This window comes from Sminthopsis crassicaudata, chromosome 2 (assembly GCF_048593235.1).
Source record: "Sminthopsis crassicaudata isolate SCR6 chromosome 2, ASM4859323v1, whole genome shotgun sequence".
Classification (NCBI taxonomy): domain Eukaryota; kingdom Metazoa; phylum Chordata; class Mammalia; order Dasyuromorphia; family Dasyuridae; genus Sminthopsis; species Sminthopsis crassicaudata.
Genome location: NC_133618.1, coordinates 258,800,373 through 258,819,779, shown reverse-complemented (window position 1 = coordinate 258,819,779; position 19,407 = coordinate 258,800,373). Strand labels below are relative to the sequence as shown.

At 46.5% G+C, this 19,407-nt stretch overlaps 1 protein-coding gene across 2 annotated transcripts; it reads left to right on the top strand.

Annotated features, from left to right (window-relative positions):
• The first annotated feature begins 21 nt into the window (after nt 1-21).
• On the top strand, nt 22-18,346 carry AJM1 (apical junction component 1 homolog). 2 transcript variants are annotated; one of them, XM_074289111.1, is made up of 3 exons: nt 22-4,414; nt 12,980-13,065; nt 13,176-18,346. In XM_074289111.1, the coding sequence occupies exon 3, from the start codon at nt 13,235-13,237 to the stop codon at nt 16,235-16,237; it is 3,003 nt and encodes a 1,000-aa protein (XP_074145212.1). In that variant the 5' UTR covers nt 22-4,414; nt 12,980-13,065; nt 13,176-13,234; the 3' UTR covers nt 16,238-18,346. The 2 variants fall into 2 exon arrangements, with proteins under 2 accessions (XP_074145212.1, XP_074145213.1); XM_074289112.1 differs by lacking the exon at nt 22-4,414 and having other exon boundaries at nt 5,588-13,065.
• Nucleotides 18,347-19,407: the final 1,061 nt, after the last annotated feature.

The window sequence follows — 19,407 nt, the reverse complement described above, 5'->3', positions numbered from 1 at the left end:
GTCCAAATATGTAAGGTAAGAAAGTTCATCCCAAATAACATTATTCAGAGGTGTTCTGCCTTGGCATAAATGTATATGTTATTTGGGATGAACCCCCAAGGAATGACACAAGTTTCTGAGCTAGAATCAATGTGAATACTCCAAGCACTAGTGTTAGGGCCCAGAATTGGACATAAAGGGAGCAAAATGATAGATAGCAGTCCCTTTGTAGAAAATGGTCCTGTTTAATATGGGTACAGATGACCTTGATTCCTGGAAATTGTTTCAGGAAATGGAGTACTCCCACTCTAAAGCTCAGGCAGAGTTGGAGCTGTGTTCCGGTTGATTCTCCAGATTCCAACATAATCCAAGCTCGTGATTAATCATACATCACTGTGCTAGGCACGGAGAAGCATGGACTTTCCAGAATTTAGTGGATGTTAACACTGCACACTCTTACAGTGAGAAATGTATAAAATACTGTTATGTGTCCAATTTAAAACAAATGTTTTGTCTTGTCATTGAGTTGTGGAGTTGCAAGACTCCTTTTTCACAACCTTTGGTGACACAATTCAAACTTTGCCAAAGCCATAAGATAAAAAGGATTATAGATTTAGTGCCTGGGACCCCAAAGATCATCAATTTAAAAGAGGAAACTGGCCCAGAGAAATGTGATTTGGCCAAGATCACCTTGGGATAACCTCTTTAGGATTCATTCCAGAATTCCTCCCTTGTTCAGTTTTATTAAGGCTTTGTCTTTGCATGACCCTTAGAGGAATAGGCCATCACTCCCCAGCCTCTGCTGTTGTTTTTCTACTCAAGCTTACAAGGGCTCAAAATGGGTCTTTGCTGGAAACAGGGAAATTTCCAATGCCACATCTTACTATGTGCTCACCATTCCCTGTACATAATTCCTTCTACTATCACCTTCCAGAGAACCTTTTTTTTTTTTTTAATTGATGGCAGAGTGGGACTAGATCAGGAAGTGTCCTGTCCCTATTTGCCCAGCTTTACTGATCTTCCAAAAGCTTGATGGTTCCTTGACATCCACCCCCACTGTGTTGCCATGGAAACAGTCACCAATGTAGAAGCTTTAGCCCCACCTCTCCTGTGAATGTAAGGGAGGAGGATCAGCCATGTGCTCTGTCATATCTAAAGGAGAAAAGGGTGGAACTGAATAAGAATAAGAAGGGAACTGCTAGACCCTCAAGCTTAAGACTAATAGTTGCTAAGCAACATTTTCTTCCCCTTCCCTTAATCTATTTTGGGTATCAACCATTATAATGAGGATCCACCTCGAGGGGCTACTATAAATTTCCAGTGGGCACAAGGAAAGGGGATTAAGTAATTGGCTCCTGGCTTTTATCAACAATCTCCAAAGATGTCTTGGATGCCCCTATCCTATTCTGTCCTGCCATCTCCCCTTGCTTCCCATGTCTGTTTCTAGCATCTAGGGCTGAGTAAATATTGCAGCCTATCCATGCTTAGAGAGATAAGGGACAAGACAGATGAGGCATCTCTGATTTTCCCTTGTATCAGAGACTTCCCAATAATTTTGTATGATGGAGTCCCTAAAACAATGAGTAGGGGCTGAAAATGTGTGTATAATTTGCAGAAAATTGGTTGTTTCATATAAGTGATGTGACCATTTATATAATTTTACAAATTATTTAATCATTAAATTAACCTTAAGTGCTTCCTGTGTGCAGAATACTGTGCTAAAAGTTGGGAATGTTATACCCCACATAAGACACCATCCCTTAATGGTCAAGTAAGGGCAAACATCATTTATATGCTAAGTGTACAAAAGACACTCAAGAAAATGCCGTGTTGAAACCCAAGGGGAAATAAATCCTGGAGCAAGTGGTGGATTCTAGGATTCTCAAAGTCTAGCCTTATTTTACAGATGAGGATCCTGGGGTTTAGAAGTCTTCAATGATTTGCCCATTGACTTATAGGGCAGGGAAGTCTCCTTTTAAGTCCCCCACCAGCATTCTTTCCACTTCACCTCATTGTTAGGTGGCAAAAGGAATGGCCATATAACCTGGATTCTGGAAATCCTGGATTTTGAATCTGGCTTTAGGCACTCATTAGGTGTCTTTTTGTAAAATGGAGATACACCACCACTTGTATGACACTTTTCTGTGTCATATTGGGAAGGAAGTGGGGAGGTGGAGAGAAGTGCACAGTTAGGTGGTCCAGTGGTTAGAGCACTGGCCCTGGTGTCAGAAGGATCTAAATTCAAATATTGTCTCATTTACTAGCTGTGTGACCCTGGACAAGTCACTTAAGCCTGATTGCCTCACAAAAGAAAAAGTCATAGTGCAATAATGCTTAGAAAATTCTAATGAGTTATGGAAATGTCTGGTGTTATTGGAAACATAGACAAGGAAACTGAGGGAGATGAAACAAACCCAAATTCATCCAACTAGTAAATGAAAAGACTGGAATACCTATTCTATATATTCTATAAAGATGTGATTTCAGTCATAAGCTTTTCATAGGGATGAATAAAATATTAAAGGCCTTGGTGACTGAGGAGATGGGGCCCCAGGTGGAAAGGATGTGTGTGCTTGTGCAGAAGCAGGAGGAACACATAGCCCCTCCCAGGAAGGGGGATGAGAGGGTATGGAATGATACTGTAAGAGGAAATGGAGAGTCCTGACCTCTGGCATTGTCTGACAGAGTCTTAAGTCATACTCTCTCTGAGCCAGTTTATTCATCTTTGAAATGAGAACAGTCATTTCTGTAGTACCTACCTCAAGGCTGTTATGAAAGTTAAGTGGCATGTATATTCACTGTTTTGCAAACTTTAAAAAAGCAGTATACATACCTGTTTATCATAGGGCACCTCCTCATGGACCAGATTTCCAACCACCCTGTGGGAAAGGACACTCAGGAGGGGCTGCTGGGCACAAGCAGCAGGACCAGCTGGAGAGATAGGAGACTGCTGGCACTTAGTGCCACTTCCTAGAGTGTAGCTCCATCTGCTCTGGTTTTTATATAGGTGAGTTGTTAGCACCTTCTAGCCTGGATCAGATGGAGCAACCATGGGGAGAACAGACAGGCAGAGAACTGGACAGGAAATGGCATAGAGGAATTTGTGAGGAAGCAAAAAAGGCAAAGGGTCAAGGCTAATACCAGACAATTCTGTCTTCACTGATAGTGAGGGAAATAAGGAGTTCCTAATGAACTGCCCTACCTCCAAACCACTATTCCATCTGCTTTCATCTTGGACCCTCCACTTAGGACCCTCTGTGGCAAGGCCCTTGCCAGAAAAACAACTGGTACTCATATTCAGGGCATACTTTTTAGCTCTACTCCTTATTCAATGGAGCTAAGTTCCCCTTTCCTCCCACCTCCAAGAAAAAAAATCTTCATACATTTTTCAAGATTTACTTGAAGTACAACTTGTTGAGCTTGGTGGAAAGAATACCACTTCTGGAGTCCAAGGACCTGGCTTCAAATCCCTTCCCATGTCTATGTGACGTTGGACAAGTCATCACCCCTTTGGTCCGCTTTCTCATCAGTAAAATGGCCTCCGATGTCTCTTGCAATGATGACTAAGATCCTTATCCCCAGTAGAGGCACATTAGACTGGAGGAGAGAGAACTGATTTAAACATAAGCTACAGATCATAGTGAGTCATGGAGTCACAAAATGTCAATGTTACAAAGGATTTCAGAGACCTCCTACCTACTCCAGGGCTTCTTGAACTATGTGGTCCATAGGATGTAGATAGATTCCTGGAAGTCCATGAACTTGAGAGAGGGTGTGGAGAATGGCATCTTTATATTCACTTAATTTCTGGCCTCCCTTGTAATTGTGTGTGTGTGTGTGTATGTGTGTGTGTGTATGTGTGTGTGTGTGTGTGTGTGTGTGTGTGTGTGTGCATTTGTTTTTAATTTAAAAGCATTCTGAAAAGGGGTCCATAGATTTCACTAGACTTATTAAAGGGGTCTATAATGAAAAAAAAAAAAACAAAACTGAACACCTGACCTAGTCGAACCCCTTTTTACCTGTGGGGAAAAGATATTTGCCCAAGGTCTTTCTTAGCAGGGAGTGGCACAGTGGAATGGAGAAGCTGGCCATGAGATCTGACAAAGTGGCCAGGAAGAAGCATCATTGATTTGACAACAGACTTAAGTGTAGATCACTTCTAGTGACTGTGCAGAGGGTCGGAGACGGATGGGCCACCTAACCTAACCTAACCTAGCTTTGGGCGGTCCCCGGATGCACTGCCCCTTTAAGCACGGCCCCAGGAGCGGCCGTCGGGGGCAGCATTGAGCTGGGGCCCGGCCGGCGCGGTTGCCTCGAAGCTTCTGCTGGAGCCGGGCGACCGCAGCGGGCCGGGGCCGGGCCGGTCGTGCGGGGCCACGCTGCCCCCCCTGGGCCGTCATAGCAGCCAGAGGGCGCCCGGGCGGGGGGCGCCAAGGTAAGTCCCGAAGAAGAAGAAAAGGGGGGTGGGAACGTGCGCGGGGGACCCCAAACCAGAGCCCGCCTCCCTCTGTCCCCAAATGTCCTCCCGCGACCAGAAAGATGTTGGGGATGATGATAGGGGACTCCCCAAGACAGCTCCTAGGGGAGTCTGGGGACGGCCAGCCGGGGGAGCTGCAGGGCTGGAATGCGGGGAGAATCTGAGCTGCCGGACCTGCCACAGCCTTCTTGGGGGAGCGGGAGCGGGAGGGAGGGAAGAGGGCAGCTACGCAGCCCCCTCCCAGACCAGTTCCTGCAGAAGGACGGGGGTGCCCCCGAAAAGTCCCCCCCTCCCCCTAGATTATTCCATCCCCCAATATCCTCGCCAAGGAAGGGGCTCCTGACCCCCAAAGCGGGAGGAGGGGAAGGGGAATGGCAACTGGTCTCTGCACCTATAAGATACCCCGACCCCAGTTCAAAAGGGAGTTCTAGGCCATTCTAACACAACCTCAAGGCCTAGCTCTTCCCCGGTCCTGAGTATAGTGATGGGAAAGAAATGGGGGAAGGGTAGAGATGGGGTAGGGAGGTGAGACCTTGGAGAGGTGGGGGATCTGGGCAAGAGGAAGCCTCCCTAAGCCCTTTACTCTTCCTCAGAGGTACAGGGTCTACCCATTTATAGGGGAGATCTTGGACGGTGGTTTTAAACAGCTTAAAGCTCCTGCTTGAATAAATGTAGACCCAGTCTTTGGCTCAAACAGCTGTTCCCCACCACCCTCCAAAAATGGCCCTTTTCTCTTCCTCTGACCTCCTTGGGGGCTGCATGAAGCTTGTCCTGCCATGTCACCGCCTCCCACAACTTCTTGCAGGTGTGGCCAGCACCATGGAACCCTCAGCTGACCTATTTCCCCTGTGACTGAGTTATGGGCAAAAGCCAGATTTAAGAACTTTAGGGAAAGGAGTGATGGGCTCTTTAAATCCTCAGAGCGCCCAGTCTGAGCTTCAGTTGGTGGGAACAGGAACAAACTCTGTCCCCATCTCTCTTCCCAATTTGGGCTTCCCTGGGCACTGTGAACAGAGATGGTTATCTCCAAATAGGCAGGAGCCCTGGAGACTGCAGAGGGGACTCGAGGATGTGGCAGAGTGGGGGAGGAAGAGCTGGAAGGAGCACTATATGTACCTGCAGGGTGGGGGCTCTGCCATTACAAGAGGAGGGCCTTTCTAAAGGAAATGAGAAGGCATCTAGCTGTTGAATATCTTATCTGTCTACCCTTCACTCCCAGCAGCATGTGTGCATATTGTATGTGCCCCTAGTTTCCATGGAGCTCATCCACAGAGGGGCCTGCCCTTCATATGCCAGTATCAGATAAGAAAGGGCTCTCTGTGCTGGGGTCTTCAGAAACAAGTGTTTCATCAGAATATCCCCACAACTTATCTGGAAAGAGGTGAATTCTCCTGGAATTTCCTTCAGGGCACTCAAATGTTAAAGTGCATTTATTATGTATCTACTCTATGCAAAATGCTGCACTAAGGCACTGGGGATTTTTCCTTCTTGTTCTAAACATGATTATTTGGATCTGGGCAACTTGTCATAGAAAATACCTCCACCAATGCAGATCAATCAAACATTCATGAAGCACCTCTTAAGATAAGAAATCTGCTCAATTCTGAGGTGCACTGTCAAAAAATCAACATCCTGGTCTCAAAGAACTTCACAAGATCAGCAACTAAGAATTTTGCTAAAATCTTTTCCTCCAAGTGGTTTTCACTGTACTGGGAGGAGACATATGCAGATAATTTCAGGAGGGGAAAAACCCTAAAATAGATCAGGAAATTTTTCACTTAAAAGGTGGCACTTAAATTGCATCTTAAAAGAAGCTAAGGTTCTCAGAGGGTAAGGAAAGAGGGAAGGAATGTATTTCAGGCATGAGAAAGAAGAGGGAAAGTATGCAAATGCATGGACAAATGGCATAAAGTTCAGAGAGTGGCAAACAAGTCGGGTTGTTTTTTTTTTTTTTGTAAAGTAGTATGTGTGAAGGGAAGCAATGTGAAATAAATTTAGGCTGGATCTGTATCGTTAGAGCTTTAAACATTAAAATGAGGAATTTATCTTCTTGGAGTAACAGGGAACCACTCAAGATTCCTGAGATGAAATAGCATGGTAAGGCCTGTACTTAAAGATAATATCTGTATGAAAAATGGAAAAGGGGAAGAGAATGAAAACAGAGAGACTGATTAGGAAGTTGAAAATAATCCAGGCAACTGAGGTGGTGGTCACATGAGAAGAAAGTAAGTAATAGATTCAAGAAATGCGAAGGCAAAATCGACAATATTTGGCAACGGCTAAAAGAATGGTGGTGAAGAAATTGGAGGAAAGAGCTCCCCATTAGGCCCTGGATGTGATGATGGGAAAGGGATAAAGGAATGGTAGGGATGGGTATTGGAATCTGCAGCATAAAGACATTTAAGAAGCCTTCCAAGGCCTTTTTCTCCTCTTCCAAGGGCATAGAACTTGTTCATTTGCAAGAAAGAGAGATGGAGCCTTAAAACAGCTATGGTTATGAACTTCAATCACAAGATACAAAGAAATTTTATGGATGATAGGTAGGTGGGAAAAGTAATAGGAAGCATCTCATTTAAGGACAGATTGTGTTCAGGAAGCTTATAAAACAACCTGTTAGAGATGGAAAAGGTAGCTGATTTGGGACTAAAATTCAGGAGAGATTTAGCTTGGCTATAAAGATTTGGAAGTCATTCACATAATCCTGCCTCTGACACTTCCTTTCTATATTATGTGGGTCATTCATAACCTCTCTGGGCTCTATCCCCTTGTCTATAAACCAAGGTTAAACCAGATGACCTCTAAAATCCTTTCCAGGATAAGAAATGGTGATACAAGTTCAAAGTTGCAGGAGAGGTCAGAACAATAAATCAGAAAAAGTCATTGGATTTAGCAACTAAAAGAAGTCATTGGCTAATTTGGAGAGAAGGGTTTCATTCAAGTTGTGGAGTCAGAAGTCACAATACAAAAGAATAAGGAAGTGGGGGGGAAAACTTTCTAAAAGTTTGATATGAAAGGGAGTAAAAACGCCAGCCAATAGTTTGAGGAAAAGATGGTGGTAAGTGAAGACTTTTTAAGGATTCGGTAAACTTGAGCCAATTTGTAAACAGCTTCAATAAGGAAAGACTAAAAATTAAAAACAGGTGTGTTCTAATGGACAAATTCCCTGAGGAGAAATGGGTATCAGATGAAGCACTGGTCAGCTAGCCTTGAAGACAAGGGCCAACATCATGAGTAGAGAACGAAAGCAAAGGAAGAGTAAATGGTGAATGAATGAATGAAAACACATTTATTAAATAAGTGCTTACTATGAACCTGGAAATTCAAATATAGAAAACTGCTCCTGCCTTCAAAGAACTCACTTTCTAATAGGGAGAAAGATAAGTTTCATCCAAGTTTCGGCTCAGATGAAAATGCCTCATGGTCCTTGGTACAACTTCCACACAAATAGTATGTCTTCTTTAATATATCCACTAACAAAATATATCTATTTCTGACACTGAACCATGTTACAAGGCCAAAGACTATGGTGACAAGAACTTTCTCTTCCAGGTCTTCAGTGGTTGTGGCTGCTGAGTAGATGAACCCGTTAGCACCTGAAAACTCTACAAGTTGACTCTTAGCTTATGGCTTCAGGCATTGGCCTGGAAGGAGAAATTGGGATGGGAGGAAGGAGACTATTGTTCCCAAGACTCTTGAACACAGTTTTAGACTGTTGCAAGTAGGTGAGGAAGTCTGAGGGACAGTGGGGAGATGGCCGATTCCTTCTTGCCCCTTTGGATGATGGCTTTGAAGGCTGGACTAGAAGCAGGCCAATGGTCTGGGAGGTACTTTTTCCAGAGCTCTTGAGCCAACTCATGAATGGCACTTAGTCAGTGGTTGGTGGTGATGTACTAATAATTTGCAGTAGCGAGTCTTTTCTCCACAGAGGCTAATCTCCATCCATCATGACTTTAAAGGCCAGACTCCAAGGCAGGTTGCTCAGGGTTCTGGACCCTCTCCATGAAGGTCTGACTGGAAGTAGTAGTTGAGGTGAACCTAATATACACCACCACTTGGCACTCTCCCTTGGGGTTGTGATAAGAAGTTCTGAGATATAAAAGATGGGCAAAGTGAGGAAGAATGATGAGTGGATTCTATTTAATAAAATATATTTTAAAAGATTTTGTTGGCAGAAAGGGAAGGGAAAGTGGTGTAGGAGGCTTTAAGAGACATTTGGAACAGCCACTGTGGAAAATATGGTTAATTATGAAAGAATAAGAGAATTGTCATATAGCAAAAAGGATCTGGATTGAGAATGAAATTGTAGTAGGCCCAACAGTAAGGCTGTGTAGCTTTGCAGAACATAGCATTCAGCCAAACAAAGCACTCAGCAGCATTTCAGCAGAATGGGGAAAAGTAGATGATGGAACAAATAGGGCTGACAAAATATAGGACAAGGAGCAAGGCACTAGAGAGTAGAAAGCCATGTAATTGAACTAGTTAACTACAGGATCAATACCATAGGAGGGAAAAGAAACATATTTATGGCCAGACAATATGAGATCTGGATCATGGAGGTGGAACAACTCCAAGTAAGATCAAGGCTATGATCATCTCTTTAATATGGGCTGTAGTAGAGAGAAAGTGCAAATCAAGAAGAGATAAGGTTGATGAATTAGGAGGCAGAGTACTTAAGAGTAATGTAAGCATCTGTGTATATATAGGCTACAGATGGGTTTTAGATAGTTTTTATATAGAACTCTAACAGCTAGATGGCACAGTAGTTAAGAGAACTGATCCTGAAATTGGGAGGACCTGAATTCAAATCCAGCCTCAGACATTGTGTGATCGAGCAAGTCATTTGATCCCAATTGCTTCACAAAAAGAAAAAAAAAAAAAAAAAAACCTTTTAAAGATTTGCAAAGTACTTTACCAATTTAGGTGACACCTAGGTGGTGCAGTGAAGTATGTGCTGAGCCTGGAGTCAAGAAGCCCAGAGTTCAAATTTGACTTCTAGTTGCCTGACCCTGCATGAACCACTTAACCTTTGTCTGCCTCAGTTTTCTCAACAGTAAAATGGGAATAATAGTATCTATCTCCAGGATTTCTGTGAGGACCTAATATGATATACGTAAAATGCTTACCACAATGCCTGGCACATAGTAAATGTTATATACATTAGCTATTACCTCATTTTAGCCTCACAACTATTATTCCCACTTTGCAGATGCATAAACTGAAGTAGAGAGAGGTTGAGTAACTTGCCCAAGGTTACACAAATAGGATCTGAAATCTGGTCTTCCTGACTCCAAGCCCCAAACTCTTAGCTGCCTCAGACAGCTCTGTGCCTGAATGCTTTCTCATGTGGGTGCCACAGCTCAGAACTATCTGCTTCTCTGAGTTAGTGATGACAGTTTAATTTCCAGCACAAAGAAATTCAAATTCATCCTAAAATAGATCTATGATCTCATCAATCTGTGATCATATCAATGTGCATACTACCTTCACTAACTTCTGATTCTATGCATTTCTTATCCATATCAATTAATTCACCATAGGATGCTCTCTGTACCCAAACCCTTTTAATGTCTTGTGGCAATTAATACAGCATATAACCACTCTCTCATCATATGATTCTCACCCCTTTTCCCAATATCCATGTCCTTGTTAATGCATGTCATCACTGTCAAGTGTTACAGCATGCTCACCTAGCCCCTTATGTCCCCAGCAAGTTTAATCTGCTGAAAGATATGCCATTATTCCATCTCTGGGAGACTGAGTATAAAAAAATATAGCTCTACTAATTTGTATTTGAAATATAATAGTAAGTTCTGTCCTCGTGTCCACTGGAACAAAATCAGTGAAGAAAATTTCTACTACCAAAACAAATTAGGAAACTTGGAGGCAGTTTTACAAACTGTGAAGCAGTTGAGTTAATGGTGGTAGAGTGACTTTGCCAGGGTCACACAGTATGTCAAGAGGGACTTGACCCTAGGTCTTTGGCGTAAAACTGGTCTTCAATCAGCTATCATATATGTTACAACAGGGACTGAATGTTCAATTTAATACAGAATACTTCCCTCAGAAATTTTGTGACGTGGGAAAGGCAAATATCAATTTGCAGATTTTGCAGACTGAGGATTAGACACACTTAAGTGACTGACCCACACTCACAAGGTTAGTAAATGTCACTTTGTGCTCTTTCTGTTGCCTTTGCATTGACAGCACTTAGTACAGTGCCTGGCACATAGTTAATGCTTAGAAGTTTTTTTTGTTTGTTTTATGTGCTTCCTTTTGACTCGTAAGTTCAGCACCTAATTACTTTCAATGACATTACAGTTTCTCCCAGGGTGGTAGCCTGATCTAGTTTTGATCCCTAAATATTCCTTGGGCCTCAGAGACCACTTTTGTCTAGCTCAAGTGGAAAGCGTGAATTAGGAATTATTGCAAGTACGTCAGAAGTAAAACAGAATGTGAATATTTCCCTGGCATTTTTCTACCTATATAGGACCACCTATACTATCTGAATCATATGAATTAAAGTTTGGATTTTAAAAAAAAATGGGTGGTGATGGTGGAAAAAGTAATTTTTCTAGCCAAATTAACATGGTTTTAATTCTACTAACATGTATTTAGGCACCTACCATTATGTTCAGTTCACTGTAACAGACCGTGGAAAAACAGATGATAAAAGTATAGTAACAATCTTCAAGGTTCTATGTAGCTGCTAAGATTATTTGGGTCCATCTGTGCTATTTAAGGTAGGAAAAATTCAAATTTAGGGACTATGCATTTCCCCAACCCTCACTGTGACATGGTCCATTTTGAGCTCATTTATGTTTTTGGAGCAGGAGTTGCTCCTGGATACCATGTCTTGATATATTTCAGACTTCAGAGGAGAGGGGGAGGTTGAGGAGAGGGGAATAAGTGAGCTATATTTTCATGTTGCATACATATCTCTGTGCATCCTCATTTGAAATTACATATGTGGCCTTATGCACATGGTAGGATAATATATAAAGATCTAGAATTAGAAGGGATCTTAAGAGGTCATGTAAGCCAGCCCCATCATTTTTATAAATGAGGAAACTGAGGACAAGAGAGGTTAAGAGAGCTCAAAGTTGCACAGATAATAAGCAGAGCTGGGATCCTAATTTGCATCCTATAATTCCAATTACAGCACTCCTACTACAGCACCATGTGTTAAGTGATTTGTCCAGTATTACATCCCCCAGTATGTCAGTAGGGTTTGGACCTTAATTTTCCTGATTGCTTAGTCATATGTCAATGTAGAAACTGAAAGGGTGGAGTATATATTTGTGACCACCACACTCTCCCCGTTTTACAACCTAAGTGAGACAGGAAAGGGATCCAAAAGGGTCTAGAAGCCTATCCTGCATCCATATTCCCTTCCATCCTAAAGTCACAGCTCTACAGCTGGAAAGCATCTTAGGCCCATGGGGCCATCACTTTACAGTTGAGAAAACAGACTTAAGGAAACTAACTTGACTTCCTTGGCTGAAGTCAAACAAAAGAGGAAGCCTCAGAGGAAGAATTTGAACCTATGTTCTCAGATCCTAGAGCCATTTCTTTTTTCCACTGCACCATGATGTTTCTGTCCTATGTCCTCATGCATTCACCATGCTCTCTGAAATAGAATTTATATCCTTTAGCCACATAAAGCAGTGCTGGTAGCAGTGGGTGTTAAGTTGCAGAGAAGATTTCAACCTACACAGAGAGGAGGTGTATTAACAGTTGTAAAAAAGTAGAATTGGGGTTAGGGGTTTTCCTAATAGAGATCTTCAAGCAAAAGTTCCCAACGATGTTGGAGAGGAGATTATTAATCTAGAAGACAAAGAAGTTCCTTCCAGCTCTAAAATTATGTTTCAGCAAGTGTTCATGATGCAAGAACAAGAGAATTGGTTCCTCTGTGATTTAAGAGAAAGCCTTATATTTTCACATAGGAAACTTATTGATTTACAAATGGCTAAAAATAATTCAAGGCTTTAGCCATACAGGACCATTAATGAATACTTCCCATCCCATACACGGAGCCCAGTAACCATAGAAACACCAGTTGCAAATTCTTGAGTGGGAGCTCCCTGCTGAATAGCTCAGCTCTAGGAAGTTTTCTTCACAACTGTAAGATAGATAGGACAAGAATTATCCCCATTTTACAGATGGGGTAATTGACCCAGAGAGGTGACCTGGTCAAGATATTATAATACTTGAGTCAAACCTAGGTTTCCTGAGGTCAAATCCACTTAACTTTCCCCTACATCTACCAGTGATACAAACTGCTCTTTAGCCCTGAGTCAGGAGCCGTGCCAGATCTTGTGATAGGGATTTATCCCAAAACCCAGATGGAGAAATAGTGATCAGTAGCCAAGAGGTGGACAAATCCCTAGGACAGAAATTTGCTCTCAGACTTCAGGCTATTTTGACAGGAAGATTGTTACTGCCAAACTAAGCCACCCCAGATGGGAAGGGAAGAGGTGAAGTAGAAGCTCGATCCTCCAGCTGATTCTTGAATCCTTTTTCTAGGTGCTGCTAACCAGCAGGAATGGAACTTCCTTCAAACAGTGCACCAGCATCAGACAGCCAGCACCGCTACAGTACTACTGTCCCAGGTAACTTATGGGTTATAGAAGCTGTAATATTCCTAATCTTTTACAGATCCTGAGCGTAGGAGAATCAGGGCTCCGTCTCTAACTTTGTCTTTCTTGCCCCACCTTCATAGGGTCAGACTCTCCCGAGGCCGTCTGAGACGGAGCCGGTGGCGTGGACGCCTCTTTTAAGATGACCCGAACGGACCCACCGGATCTCCTGGTGTCGACTGTATACCAGGACATCAAGGTGGCCGCCCCGGGCCCCGCAGCCAGTGGCCCGCCATGTGAAAGCCCAATGTCCCGGCCCGCGGCTCCCGCGCCTTTCAACAAGCGCCACTGCCGCAGCTTTGATTTCCTAGAGGCGCTGGACGGGCCGGCCATGGAAGGCCGCGGTCCCGAACGGCACCAACAAGAGCAGCCTCCCCTGGTGCAGCGATGCGGGCCACCTGCCCCGGAGCCTGCTCGGCCCCGCCACCGCGGAAAGGATGGGGAGCCCAAGCGCCGCGCCCGCTCCAAAAGTGCTCCCAGGACCAAGACCAACCTGGTGCCGGCGGCCGCGCCCGCCTCACCCCCAGTCACTCGAAGGGGCCGTGAAGTGCTGAGGGCTCCGCCCCGAGAGCCGCCCTCTCCGAGGCGAGAGCCCACCTACCCTGCCATGCGTGCACTAGCCAACGAACTTCACCCCATCAAGTTACAGCCGCAGCGCAGTAGTGCAAACCGCATTTCACCCCTCTGCCCTGCCAGCCGCTGCGTTCCGCCACAGGAGGAGGCCACACGGGCCCCGGCCCCGGCCCCCCACGTACGCTGCCGCGTAGATATCAAGCCCGATGAGGCAGTGCTGCAACACGCCGCCCGTGGATCCCGCTCCGTCCCTCCAGCGGAGAGCCAGGCTTGGGCACGAGTACCTTTGCCTCCCCGGGGGCTCACGGTGCCTGGACCTCGCCATGTGGTGCTGTCGCGCACGCCCACGCCTAGCGATTCCTACAGCGGGGAACCCCGGGCGCTGTTCTGTGATGGTCCCTTCCCTGGGCCGCCGCCCTCCCGAGACTATCCAGAACGGGGTTGCCCTCCTTTCGCTGCCCCGCCTGGCCCTACTAAATTCTTCTACACGGAGGAGCCCAGCGGCTACCCAACTCTCCCCGCCCAAACCTTCGACGGCTACGGCCCCCGCCCCTACCCTGGGCACGGCTTCCAGCAGTACTACGAGGAACCCCAGGGGCCCAGCCCCCCACGGGGATACTACATGGAGGAAGCCCGTACCTACCCTATTCAGGAGCCCCCCACTCGTTCCTACTACGGGGAAGCCCCGCGCTGCTACGGTCCCCGCTTTGGAGATGATCCCCGCTACATAGAGGATTCTCGAGCTTTTTCCTCCCGCCTTTTCTACACTGAAGACTACACTAAGTACCGCGAACGAAATGCCCTGTCCAGGACTTACCCGTACCCCCGTGGGGGAAGCCAGTCCTGGGGAGACTGGCAACCCCTCCCCTATCGCACCCTACAAGTTGCCCCACTACCGCCGCCCGGCCCCGGGGCACTGCTATCCTCTTGGCACGGAGGCACCGGCACCAGTCCACCTCGGCTGGCCACAGACAGCCGCCACTATTCTCGCTCGTGGGACAACATCCTGGCGCCTGGCCCACGCCGGGAGGACCCTCTGTTCAGGGGCCGCAGTTACGAAAACCTGCTGGGCCGGGAGCCAAGGGAGTCCCGGGGCCTCTCTCCCGACGGCCGACGGCCTCCGGTTGTGGTCAATTTATCCAGCTCTCCCAAACGGTACGCGGCTTTGTCGCTGTCGGAGACGTCCCTGCAGGAAAAGGGCCGGGCTGGAGAAGGACCGAGCCGCGCCTGGTACGTCACCCCGGAGATCACCATCACCGACAACGATCTGCGCGCTGCAGAGCGTCGGGTCGGGGGCTGGGAACATCTCGGAGGCCGCCCTCCGCCACCGGTCCCTCGCCCCCCGGCTCGTGACGGCCCCGCCTCAGCTCGGCAGCGGAGCCTGGAGCAGTTGGACGAACTTATCACGGACCTGGTCATTGACTCCAAGCCCCCTACAGGTCCCACACCCGCGGACAGCGACAGCCTGGGCCGCCAGCTGCGCCAACTCCTGAGCGAAGGGCAGACCCGGGGGCCTCTCGAGCCCGATCTGGGGCCCGAACCCGAGGCCGAGCCAGAGCCCGGGTCGCCTACCAGCCCCGATGTGCCACGGCCGGACGAAACGGCCGGCGGCTCCCCGGAGCTCAGTGCGGACGAGGACGACCTTATGACGTGCTCCAACGCCAAATGCCGCCGCACCGAAACGATGTTCAACGCCTGCCTTTACTTCAAGTCGTGCCACAGCTGTTACACCTACTACTGCTCGCGCCACTGCCGCCGGGAGGATTGGGACGTGCACAAAGCCAGCTGCGTCTACGGCCGGGTAGGCAGCGTGTGCCGCCACGTGCTGCAATTCTGCCGCGAGAGCCCGCCCGTGCACCGCGCCTTCTCACGCATAGCGCGCGTGGGCTTCCTGTCGCGAGGCCGCGGGGTCCTCTTCCTGGGCTTTCCTAGCCCGGGGTCAGCAGAGAACTTCTTGCAGTTTGGCCTAGAGAGCCTACTGATGTCGCCCACCTATTTGTCCCTGCGCGAACTGGGCGGCTACGCGGATCCACTGGGCGGCTATGGACAGGAACTGCAGGCGGCCGGGCGCCAGTACGAGCCGGCCGAGTGCTTCTTGCTCAACGTAACCGTAGCCGTGGGACCCGACGTGCCAGCCCGGCCGTCGCCCAAGAGCCCAGTGCCCACTGTGCGCAAGTTCGCTAAGGTGGCCCTGGCAACGCCCGGGAGTCCCGAGCGACGCCGGCGCGCGCCTCGGCGCGAGCCCGAAATGGAAACCCTGATCCTGACGCCGCCGCCCGGCACCGCGGGTCTAGGTCAGGAAGGCGAGGCGGGCCGGCGCGCGCGAGAGGTGGCCTTCATCCACATCCAGCGCGAGCTGCGTCTTCGAGGCGTCTTCCTGCGCCATGAGTACCCGCGCATTTATGAGCAGCTCTGCGAGTACGTGGAGGCCAACCGGCGATTCACTCCCACCACCATCTACCCTACGGACCGCCGCACTGGCCGCCCATTCATGTGCATGATCATGGCCGCTTCCGAGCCCCGAGCCCTCGACTGGGTGGCCAGTGCCAACCTGCTCGATGACATCATGTGACACGTCCCCTTCCTCTGTCCTCTGTCTCTCGTCTCTCTGTTTTTCTCTCACACCACACACAGACACACACACACACACCCCTCCCTCCTACGAGCTGTAGGTTTTGGACCTGTGTCTCCAACCGCCTTGGATTCCCAACTGCCTTTCTAGATCGGGCCTCACACTCAACGGCCTCTCCAGCCTAGACTCTATCCCACATCCCCACCAATTCCTGGAATTGACGCTACCTTCAATTCGTGCCCCCCCCGCCCCCACCCCGGCTTTGGTCCCCCCTCCGGCTGCCTCTCCCCGCCCCCAATTCCTCTCCTCCTGGATGTGGCCCCGCCCCAACCTCGCCTAATTGGGTGTGGTCCCACCCCCAAACTCTCGTCCAGTTAGTTCCCTGCCAGAGCAACCTCTCTTCTCTAGGTTTTGTCTCCTTTCCTCCCTCTTCTCTGCTTAATTTTCTCATCAGTTGACTCTCTTTCTATCCATCTTCTGGTTTCTGGGTAGATTGATGGAAGTGGGTAAGTGGGAATGTAGGAGGGCCTTAGTTCGGAGCAATGCGGTGAAACTACACTCGTATCCACTGCCCTCCCCAATGTCCGCTGTCAGCACCACCCCTAACAAAAAGAGAAGCCGAGTCCTTGGTCGGGTGTGAGGGATCACAGGCCCAGGGTGAGGAATTCGTTCCTTACCTCTCCTTCCCCCACTTCCCATCCACTGGTGCTTCTTCATGCCCCCGTCATCCCCATCCTGAACTTCTTTATTAACCAAAGCTACAGTTTAGTCACTTTAAATACCCTTATCCTACTCAGGTCATTCGCAAGTGGGATTTGGGGAGAATTCTCCAAATTGAGAAGACATATACTAAGTTCTTGCCTTTTCTCTACTCCCTACCCCATTCCTTTAGAAAGATTAGCCCACTTCAGCTGGACTCCAAAACCGGGCTTTTGATCATAATTTTTACAGAACTAGGGGTCGGGGTGAGGGAAAGGATGGTGCTAGGCAATAATAGAAGGAATCCGTATCAGTAGAGGATATGGATGTTCAAGTTCTGTTACTGTAGCTCCCCTCCCTCACATCTTTCCCAGTTCATTTTACAGAGATCCTGATTTCATAGATTTTGAGTGTGTGTGTATATATGTGTGTGGTGTGTGTGTATTGTGGGGAGGATAAAGCAGGGCTTAACCTGGCACTTTTCTCTCTTTGGAGAAAAATGTTGCCAAGTCTGGGGAAAGAGATAAATGTGCCTCTTTTTATATTTGTGTACACATCTATAGGTAAGAGCCGATTCCCCAGGAGAGTGGGCAGGTGTTCACATATTAGATGAGTATGGTTGGATATGCTGTCACCTGCTTGAATTCATGATCTTTGAAAAGAGTTTAGGAAGAAAGAGTTGTATAGCTCTCCAATATTATCATCCAAATGATAAGCCATATTCCTTCCCCTTAATACCAGTTTCATTCCCTAATCCCAAGAGAGGATAATGAAGGGAAGACATGGTCACTGATGGCAAGTTAGACACAGGAAATGCTATCTAAATGGCTGGAATAAAGCAAGCAGGACTTTCCTTGATCTGTAATGAGAGATGAGGCAGTCCCCCAACTTTTCCCCTACTGTGTACCAAACATAATCTTTGGGCAGAGCCCTGTTTTGTGTATTAAGGGAAGAAGATAGCATAGTTTCTAATGTCTTAGGAAGCTCCTCTTCTAATTATGGAGCTAGGATGAGCACATAATATGAATATATTTATTAGAATACATTTATATATACATGTATTAGAACCTATAATTTCATCAATGTGACAGATCACAACTGATATAAATCACAATTTCCTTTATACCTTAATAGTCTTCAAAAGATGCTATAACTGAAAAAAAAAAATTCACCTGATGTTCAACTTCCTGGTGATAAGGCCTTCCAGATTTAGCTAGATGGTTCTCAGATGACAGATGCATATACGCCATTGCCAGGCCTAAAATGTACAATATGTTAGGACCAGCCAAGGCTTGTATTCTGCTAGCATAACCTTTTTAATATAGGTCATCTCAATGTCATGATGAGGCAGTGGAGGATGACTTTATTGAAGAATGTACATGTGCAAACAAAAATATATGTGCAAACACATTTGACCAACAAATATTTATTAAGCACATACTTTATTCAAGGTGCTGTAGCTACAACAAAAAACAAAAACAGTGCCTGACCTCAAGGATCTTACATTCTATGATGGAAGTGGGGGGGGAGGGGAGATAGGGGTAGCATGATCACAATTAAGATTAAAAGTAGGCAAAGCAAGAAAGGCTTTATTTACCAAAGGGAGTAGGAGAAACATGAGCTGAGCCTTGAAAGAAAGCATTTCCATAAGCAGAAATAAGACCTAACTTCAGCAAAACAGACTCCAGTTTAGAGCAATTGGGAGGAGGGAAAGAGATTCTTAAAATAAATTGAATAGAGGGATACGTGCAGGAATTGGAGCAAGATTATGGGGGGGGGAAGAGATGAGGCTTAATAATGAGGAGAGGCTGAAAATAGTGGGGGTGAAGAGAGGACTAGTATTCCTTGTAGAGACATTGATCAGGCAGTATACACTAGTGACTCTCTGTATTGGAATGGTCACCATGTTGTAATAAGGTGGATAAAGGGGGGACATTTCCTGTTACGAATGTGCATGAGACAAGAAAATAGAAACATCTGTACATAGTAACATAAATGCCAAGGATATACTTAAGTGCTAAGAAAATATCACAAGATTGATGTAGGGTGAGATTAATCAATTAATGCCTTGTGGAGAAAGTGGGATTTGAGTTGATTTAGGCCAAAGAAGGGGGTCATAGACTGATGAAAAAGAATAGGAAAGCATTTCAGATCAGGAAAAGCCAAGAACAAATGTAGAGATGGAACAGACCAGAGAGTGAGAGATGGAAATCAGAGGTGACATTTAAGTTAGTATTAGAGAGCTGAAACAGCAAGCTACTTTGTTAGAGTGGAATGGAAAGTTTATAGGAGGCAATGAGATGAGGGAAGATGGGGACAGAGGGTACTTAAAGTTGTACTGAAAAGTTATATATGATAGGCATACTCAAAGACTTTTTCTGTGCCAAGGTCCATTTAGATTTTGTTTTCCCTTGAATGACATGTGCCCATAGACCAGATTAATTCCTCTGTTCCAAAAGATGCATTTAGAT